This window comes from Poecilia formosa, unplaced genomic scaffold (assembly GCF_000485575.1).
Source record: "Poecilia formosa unplaced genomic scaffold, Poecilia_formosa-5.1.2 Scaffold22, whole genome shotgun sequence".
Taxonomy (NCBI): Eukaryota; Metazoa; Chordata; class Actinopteri; order Cyprinodontiformes; family Poeciliidae; genus Poecilia; species Poecilia formosa.
The window spans coordinates 594,306-603,882 of record NW_006799961.1 but is presented as its reverse complement, the minus strand read 5'-3'; the positions used below and the strand labels follow the sequence as shown (position 1 = coordinate 603,882).

At 42.5% G+C, this 9,577-nt stretch overlaps 1 protein-coding gene across 1 annotated transcript; it reads left to right on the top strand.

Moving 5' to 3' along the window:
- The first annotated feature begins 683 nt into the window (after nucleotides 1–683).
- Nucleotides 684–8,554, top strand: arxa (aristaless related homeobox a). Its single transcript, XM_007547849.2, has 5 exons — nucleotides 684–1,144; nucleotides 1,443–2,013; nucleotides 3,294–3,339; nucleotides 4,759–5,090; nucleotides 7,077–8,554. Exons 1-5 carry the CDS (start codon nucleotides 955–957, stop codon nucleotides 7,345–7,347), a joined length of 1,410 nt encoding a protein of 469 aa, XP_007547911.1. The 5' UTR covers nucleotides 684–954; the 3' UTR covers nucleotides 7,348–8,554.
- The last annotated feature ends 1,023 nt before the right edge of the window (nucleotides 8,555–9,577 follow it).

Sequence of the window (9,577 nt, the reverse complement as noted above, 5' to 3'; positions counted from 1 at the left end):
TGGAAACTTTTTAAAACATCTTTAGGTCTTCTGCAACAGTGCTGTAGGTTACTACAGCCTTGCTATTTCCACTAATTGTGTGAATCAAAAATATGAATCAAAAGTCAATATGAATTCCAATTGACTTTTGTAACATAGACGTTAACATGACGTTTTAGCATTGCAGAAACAATCTACTTATGATTCACATTTGAAACATTAACAACAAGAAGAAAACATATCTCAAAGCACATGTTTATTACAGGAGCTCTCAAACTGAACAGGCCCAATAAGTCGGGTATTTTGGGCTGTGGTAATTAGACTAAAAGCACAGGTGTTCTTTATAACGTAAATAATAGCGTTGAGAGAGCTGAGTGGAGTTCAGGCACAATGGTTGTTGTTTACACCTGTTATGAACTCTTATGCCAGCAGGCATTACTGATTAAGTCATTGTGTTTTCCTGACATTGTAGAACTTCAACAATGATGTTTACCTTTATCCTGCGCGTTGGTGAAAATCTGTTAAATAAATAAGTGTTATTTTTGATCAAACTGAAATCCCGCTGACTGTAAAATGCTCTTCCCTTCTGCATGTTCATTCGCCGAGTTCGTTCCGCGGAGGAAAACTGCGTATTCCATGTCGGGTTTTGTCACCTTCCCCTCAAATTAACTTTAATCGTAAAATATATAAAGCAGCTCCGTGCTGTCTCTCTTCAGGCGGACACACACACGAGCCAATCAGGCGCGCGGTTACAGCCTCCACGCATGTTGAATGAGCGCGCGGTACAGGAGCAGAGTGCAGCGCGAGACGGACGAACCGCTGCCTGTCATTAGCTCAGAGAGTGACAGAGCAGCGACAGAGAGAAGAGAGGAGTAGAGGACACGCACCCACACCCACACAGAGCGAGAGGACAGGGGAAGAGGGAGCAGAAGCACCCCGAGAGAAGTGGGAGACTGACAGAAGCCAGGCGTCAACATGAGCGCTCAGTTTGAGGAAGATATTCTAGACCGGGGTGAGAGAAAGAGCAGTAAATCCCCGACGTTGCTTTCTTCTTACTGCATAGACAGCATTCTGGGCCGCCGCAGTCCCTGTAAGGTCAGACTGATTGGGGCGCAAAGTTTGACCGGTCTGCCCGGCAGAGGAGAGTTTGACAAGACGACTGACGGTAAGCTGAATCTAAACTTTAACAAGATACTTTGGAGAGTCAGGGTGGAATTGGTGACTTGTGTAAACAGTAAGCCCATATGTCTGCTTAAGTTGTTAAATTGTATCAGGTAAGTGCGCATGTTACATGATTAAATTTGAGTTGTTTCTACTAAGCAGGACGAATTGCTTACTCCCCTGTGAAATTATTCGATTTTATGTTCCTAACGAGGTATTAACAAATTAATTCCTGCCTGGATACAGTTTTGTGTAAATATTTTTTTTCTTCTACTATGTTTCCCGCACTCCAATTTCTTCAGGGCCAACGAAAGAGCCCCTTTCTCTCGGCGCTGACTTGCACCTGCCTCCCAAACTCCGTCGGCTGTATGGACCGGGGGGGAAATACCTACATGACCACGCAGAGAAGCTGGAAAGAGAGAGGCTGCTCCTGGAGCAGGCCAGCGAGAGCCTCAAAATCAGCCAGGCGCCGCAGGTGAGCATCAGCCGCAGCAAGTCCTACAGGGAGAACGCCTCACTTCACCGGGGAGAGGGCGAGCAGAGTCCAGGGGAGGCCTCGGAGGACGGCGCACTCGGACTGGTGGAGCTCGGGCCCCTCAAGTTCGAGGAGGACGGCGGAAAGGAGGAGGAGGGGAGCTGCGCGGACGCGGCCGCGCTGTCCCCGAAGGACGAGGAGAGGGAGGAGAGCTTGAACGCCGGAGACGGGGACGTGAGGGACGGGGAGGACAGCGTGTGTCTGTCGGCGGGCAGCGACTCCGAGGAGGGGATGCTGAAAAGGAAGCAGAGAAGATACAGGACTACGTTCACTAGCTACCAGCTGGAGGAGCTGGAGAGGGCTTTCCAGAAGACGCACTACCCCGACGTGTTCACAAGGTTAGAAAATACAAACGAATAAATATTATTTCAATTAATTAATGGTTAAAAAAAATGCAAAATTTAAAGAGGATAATCTATATAGCAGTACGTGTTTAATATCTGTAAATTAAAAATATGACTTAATTTTTCCAGCTCCACGGTATAGGGGACTGCCTGCTATTTAAAAAATCTAAAAGAATCAACAGTAGTAGCATTACTAATATTATTAATTATAAAATATTACAATTTAACTTTATAATAATAATAATAATAATTAATCTATTATTATTATTATTATTATTATTATTATTATTATTATTATTATTATTATTATTATTAATGTATTAAAACATTTTCCTATTACGTAAAAACCCACAGAAAATCCCTGGAATTTATGTTTATAATTGTATTAACTAAAGTTTTTAATTAATTGCATTTATTCATTAAAAAATCATCACTTTCTAACAAAGCAATTTTTTTTAAATATCCATCCTACTTTTCTGTGCGGATCACGTCATAAAACTGCCCATAGTAAACAGGTTTCTTGCATGTTTAGCCCTGTCTTTGCTGCTCGTTTCGGGACGTTTGATGAAAACCCGAACCCGTAAAACGTGTTACTGTCAGGAGGAGAAATTGGATCAGACTAAAGAACCGATGGGCTTACAGACCAATTCAGGCACATGTCTGAATTATTGGAAAGAAGAGCAACGTTGCATTTTATTTGTTTTTGTTTTTTTCTCGTTATTTGGGGTTTACAAGTTCGGCACTTCCGTGCAAAACGAAACAAACTCAAAAAGAATTATACGGTCTTACGGATATTCTTTCTATAAAGTCTTTTCTTTACCCTATGTATTTCCACATTTCCTCTATCGGCGCAGGATTATTCATATTTTCCAGTCGATTTACTTTAAAGAGAGTCGGTCTAATTTGGACTGCGGGCCCCCATCTCGCTGCTAAATCTGGAGGGAGCGCCAATTGCTTTGTGTCAGGCTAGTTTAGATGTCATTATTCCAACCATTATGTTGTTACAGTGACAGGCCTTGGCTAAGAAAAATCTAACAATCACTAGGCCTATTTCTACCCACGCGTGACAGGGGAAAATAGAATATGGGTATGGCGTCTTTTTGCACAAAAAAAAATAAAAAATATCCAACCTATTTTGGTCGTCTATTGTTGACAGTTAACAACAGGAGGGGACAAAACAGCAATTCTATGTGCTTCCAAACGATGGCCTGTAACCTCGACTCCTTCCTTTCCACTCTTTCTTCCTATTATTTTTTTATTATTATTCTTTGCAGAGAGGAGCTCGCAATGCGTCTGGATCTCACCGAGGCCCGCGTTCAGGTGAGTGCTTCCTTCATCTATAAAGTGAATCATGCAGTAATGCAAATCGAAAGAGAGGGAGGGGGAGAGTGTGTGGGGGGGGAGGAGGAGGGGGGGGAACAACATCCTCTAATGCTTTATCAGTCCTCTGTGAAATGTCCCCTGGATAATAACCTGCTGATATGCGTCACTGATTGAGGATCAACTATTATGGGCCAATTTGAGGCAATAATTTATTACAGTAAAATGTGTTAAATGGCCCCCAGTCGCTGTGCGGGGAAGGTCCTTCCTGTTATTGAATGTTATTACACGCGAACTGGGGAACGTTTTAGTGGCAATTAAGCCGACGCCGGCGATTCATAAAAGACTCACTTAGTGCAGGAGCAAACAGTGTCTGTATTCCCGGGATGAGTTGGTGTTTGAATTCCCATCAGATGGGGGCAGATAGAGGGGGGCGAGGCCGGAATGTGTGTGTGGGTGTGCGTGCGTGCGTGTGGGGGTGTGTGTGTGTGAGAGAGAGAGAGAGCGAGGGAGAAAAAGAGGGGAGGGATAATGCTATTTGATTTCCCATTATGTGATTGCAATAGACCTGCATTGATCCGATGCTTTGCACTTGGGAGCGAATGAGAGACCATTAAAGGTGTTTGCACCCCCTCCCCACTCTCCCCGCCCGTCCACGGTTTGGCTCTGAAAGCGTGTCTTGCATGTCCAAAGGCCGGACTCATAACCACAGAGACAGTTCAAACACGATGGAAACTCCAAGAGGTTATGGCCGACGGTAAAACAACAGATGTCTCTTTAAGGGGAGGCGAAGAGGGGTGGTGGTGGAGGGGTTGAGGGTGGTGGGGAGGGCTGTAGGTGAACAAATCACTTAACGGGCGCCATCAGGAGGTGATAAAAACTCATAAATTCCCGAGGGGCTGTGTAATGCTAAACAGCCCCCTCGGGGAATAATGCACGTTACGTCCCTGTCACTTTCCACATGTTGACATTTTGCTCATTGTGAGAGAGGTTCCTCTGCAGCGTCTGCAGAGCAAACTGTGCAGCGGCGGATGCGTGGGAAAGTTAAATACTCTCCTGCGTGGAAGTTCTGCGGCTCTTAAGAATTTAATTTAAAGCGCATTAATTGTTATTGGAGCCAGTTCAGCGGTAATTTTCTGGATCTTTTGTTATCAACGCTCTTAATTATCTCCTCCCCTCCACCCCCCAGAAGCCCGTCTAAAAGGGAGGGAATTTAATTAGACAGAAAGTAGATTTAAGGAGCCGTGAGCGGCGGGGTTTACCGTGCATGTAATTATTGCTGACTTTCCGCCTGTTGGCCACTAGACAGCACTGACAGTGCAACAGAGACTCGTCGCGTTGATGACAGTAAAGCTAAATTACTAATCCCTGTAATGATTTCACACTGTGGAAGACCTTCATCAGCCTTTCCGTCTTTAGGTTTGGTTTCAGAACCGCAGGGCCAAGTGGAGGAAGCGTGAGAAGGCAGGGGTGCAGGCCCACCCATCAGGCCTGCCTTTCCCAGGCCCCCTTGCTGCAGGCCATCCTCTCAGCCACTACCTAGAAGGAGGGCCATTCCCTCCTCACCCGCATCCAGCCTTGGAGTCCGCCTGGACAGCTGCTGCAGCTGCAGCCGCTGCCTTCCCAGGCCTGGCCCCACCGCCTCATAACAGCTCTGCTCCACCCTTGGCTACCCCACTGGGACTGGGCACCTTCCTGGGCACTGCTGCCATGTTTCGCCACCCTGCCTTTATCGGACCCACTTTTGGCAGGTGAGTTGCTCCTGTAGGGATATGAACTTTTAAGAGTTAATCTCCATTTGAGGCGTTTATTGTAATGACATTTATTGAAATGGTAACAATTCAAAGTATAACTTCATTCATGTATTGTGTAAACTGCATACAGTCATAACCCAAGATAAAAGTTGTCCATGATGAAAAAGACTTTATCATCCAGTAGTACTAATTATATTCAGACATATTTTTGAAACATAAATGCAGTGATTGCTGAAACTCTTCTAGAACCAACTCTGAAACAAATTAGAAAACAGAGAAAGTAAATACCAACTGTTTTTTTTACTGGCTGTTATGGTATAAATGCCAATCTGGGTGCAGCAGCCCTTCCATCTGTTTAACCAGAACGAAAGAGCAACCTAGCAATGACATTACTTTTAGTCCGTTTTAATAAACTGAATGATGTTTCATAAATCATAAATCATCAAAACACCCACCATAGAAAAATTCAGTTCAGGCATAGCCAGTCTTCATATTGTGTTTTTAACATTTGTCTAAATCTAAAGTGTATTTGTGATGCCATTTTTTTTTTTTTTTTTTTTTACAAAGAGAAAAAGGTTTCATGAATCTTACATTGTGCTTTGAAAATTTCTTTAAATCCAGTTCTGGTCTGTTTGGTCTCAGTATTTTGTAATTTAAACTGGAGATTATCAAATGCAGGCTTGATTCAGTAAAAACAGTGAGACATTTCTTTGATTTGGCTCCAAACTAGATCTTGAGAATTAGACATTAACTTTACCACCTGCAATTTATGATAATATTTTCTTACAGTGTATGCTGTACACAGTACAGGTGCGTGCCCATTCCCCATTGATTGGGCTTATAAATAAGCAATAAAAAAAAAACTCACAGGGCAACTAACATGGTACCCCATATGTTGTGCCACCCTGGACAGTGAGCCATAATGACACAAATTGACGACTGATTCCAACATTGCTACTTGTTTCTGGTTTTTGCAAACATCCTCGAGTAGTTTGTGTTGTCATTATCATAGTGTGATTAATTCTTGTCATGATAAATTTTTTAAACAGTAACAGCAAAAGATAAAGTAATTGCTAAGCCCCAGTTGATCTGATGCACAGCACCTCCCGCAGCTCTAATATTTGCTATTTGCTCCTGTTTACGTCCCAAGCTGCCTATCTTTGCAGCAGGCCTCCCATAAAATACGACCCTCACATTCATCCCTGTATTTTAAAGTTAATCACAACCATTGTGCAGAAAAGACCCCAGCAGCAAGTCGGCTTAGGATAAACTCCCACTGCACAGTGCAGCTCTAATGGGAGGTGGTCTTCAGTCACACTCTTGTCTATGTTTATCTCAGTGTCTGATTATAAATGTGCTACACTGCTAGCCATTCACAGTTTGGCCTAATCAACCTGTTAAATGTGTTAATAAATTAACCAAATGTGTGAACCTGCAAATCAAGCTGTGAGGAGTGGGTGATGCCCCCCACCCCAACACCGTGCGACACAATTAGCTTTACCGATATAGAATGCTAAGAACCGTGTTCGCTGCATTTATACTTCCTCTGAACACAGTAAGGTTAGAAATAAGAAATAATTTAAATATTTATATTCAATTATTTATTCTACATATCTTTTTTATGCAAATGAAAACACGTATTAAGGTGGAATAAATTAAAAAATATCAAATGCACAGGCAACTCGATATATTTTAAACTTTTACACTGGATTAATCAAATAGTACTACAGTTAAAAAAATAATATTACAATGTACAAATATATTGCCAGGATCTAAATTCTGAAGATCTAGTCCCATCATTGATCGTTTCTCTGAGAGTGTAAAAGAGAGTTCCTCTTCTGCAACTGTCACACTTCACTCTAATATAAGAGCCAAACACCTTTAGCTTCAAAATAACCACCCTGATGTGCTATCTGACAATGCATAAATCAACCTAAACATGTTTATCTTAATTTAGATGGTTGAACTCTGGTCTTCCTTCAGGCTGTTCTCCAGTATGGGTCCCTTGACAAGTGCTTCCACTGCTGCAGCCCTCCTCCGTCAGCCTGCGCCCCCAGTGGAGAACCCCTCCCACGCAGGCTCTGTCCTGCCCGACCCTTCCTCTTCTTCCTCTTCCTCATCCTCCTCGGCGGCGGCAGCGGACCGCAGGGCCTCAAGTATTGCCGCGCTGCGCCTCAAGGCCAAGGAACACTCGGCTCAGCTCACCCAACTTAACATCCTGCCAGCGGGAGCCGCGGGGAAGGAGGTGTGCTGAACACTCAGCAGCAGCTCTCGCCCCTCCCCATCCTGGGCTTACGCCCCATTCCATGACACCCCGCACCCTCTGAGAAAAAAACAAAACAACAAAAACAAAAAAAAAACAAGAAAAGCAAAACATTCATACCTCTGGAGGCTGTCGTCCTGATGATGAACCCCCGATGCCCCTTGTTAAACCTTCCCAGTTACCTCATGTTTCCCCAACAAAATAGCACGACCAAATGCAGAAGAGCACTGGCTGAGAATGGGTGTCTGTGTGTCTCTGATAAGCATCGTTGCCATTCTTTCACATAGTTTCCAGAAACGCATAACATTAAACTCACTATCATGAGAGCTTTGGGTTAAAAAGAATATTTTGTAAAACATCCAAAGATTAAATACATTTATATAGCTATCTATTTCAAATACTTATTGCTCCTTCCACAGTCACTCAAAAGTGCATTGTGGATTGTTTACAGTGCATACATATACATATATGCTTAATAAAATATAAAGCAAACAAGTCACTAGAGGCGGAATGTAACAAATAAATGAGCTTTTAATAAATAAAAAAAAACAGTTTATAATCTTTCAAACATGAGGTATAGAAACAGCTTTTTGGTGGTTTATGTTTAACAACCAGGACTTTTTTTTTTTTTTTTCATGGTTTCATTTCCTTTCCTGAAGTCGAGACACACACACTCACCCCTGGCACAGAGCTGAAAAACTGGCAGGGGAACCCAGACTTTTATAGAACAGAGTTCCTCGGATGTGGACAACACGAGTGCTCGACATTAACTCTGCTTAATCTGTATGCATTATTATGTGGGCTGAGCCAGTCTGCATGTTTAACAAAGGCGAGTCGGAGGAGGTCCACCCCACCACCCCCCACACCCTCACCCACACACACCCACACACACACACACACACACACACACCCTGAACCAAAGGAAAACTTGTCCATAGACCTTCCATAGCCTTCTCTGCAAGCCTGACTCCTCTCCACTGCTCGCTTGTCCATCTGTCACACTCAGCCGCACCACTGCGAATGTATATCTAATTAAAATTTACCTTCTAGATCATCTACGTTTCTGTATTTGGTTAAATTTGATTTTCACAGCAGTGGCATTTCAGCTGACTCTGACACTCCAGGACATACGAGCAACGAGATCTGACTGTGTGAGAGAAAAATTGTAAATATTGTGTAAAAAAAAAAAAAAAAAAAAGTGAGAGAGAGAGAGAAAAATCTTGAAAGGTAAGAGAAAAAGGATCATTTTCAAAACAAGGTCGTGTATATTTTAAGAGACCCTGTTTTGATCAATTTGCACTCGGTGTAGTGTGTAATGAATGTCGCCCTGTGTAGATTTCCACCTGTGTTTATGAATTATTAGGTTTTTAGATAATTATTTATGTCAAAACTTTTCCCAGAGGAAATGAGTGAAGGATATTTGTTTTTCATATTAAGTGATTGTAATTTCCTGGCTTAATAACATTAATTTGAATAAATGACATTGGTAAAATGAGTTAGTATTATTATTTTAAATTCCCTCAATAATTAGAGGCTTACTTCCAGGGAAAAAAAAATATTTTAAAAGTATATAAAACAATTAATAAAAGGTGCAAAGAAAAAATATGTGCTTTCTGTCTTACCTTGCAATGACAGGTGCTCAAAAGAGGAATATTTTCCCAAAAGCCAAAATATATTAGTAGGTGTTTAATCCGCCGCAGTTCAGTTGACAAAATACTAACCATATATTCATGAGCTTAATCCCTACATAAGAAAGGCGCGACAAAGGCGAGAGGTTTTCAATTAAAGCGCCCACTTTATCTTTGGGGGGGCCGTCACAAAACTTGCCTAAAAACCCTTTAAAGGCGCTAAATTGGTCTTAACATCTGTAATGCCGTGTTGATGGAAGAGAGTCCCCTTTGTCATTAATGAAGTAACAAACCACTTCATCAAACGGCTTTCACACACACAAACTGGGAGAGTTAATTCCCCCCCCCCCCAAATCCCCACTCTGATGCAGGACTATTACAGCAATCAATGGTTATTCTGCTCAGTTTGACCCAACCATGGTACCCGACCAAATCGCGTGAAATTACCCCACGGATTAATGTAGTCCCCCTTTCTTTTATTAAAAAATATATTGTCTGCATCTGGGAAAAGCCTCCTCTATAATTCTTCCAGCCCTCCAGTTTTTTTAAACACATGTTAATCACTCAGTTTTACTGCAGAAAAAAGAAAAACT

Coding starts and splice junctions, on each gene's coding strand:
- arxa (XM_007547849.2), top strand. CDS start 955: ATGAGCGCTCAGTTTGAGGAAGATATTCTAGACCGGGGTGAGAGAAAG. Junction 3,340..4,758: donor TCACCGAGGCCCGCGTTCAG/GTGAGTGCTTCC, acceptor TTCCGTCTTTAG/GTTTGGTTTCAGAACCGCAG. Junction 5,091..7,076: donor ATCGGACCCACTTTTGGCAG/GTGAGTTGCTCC, acceptor GTCTTCCTTCAG/GCTGTTCTCCAGTATGGGTC.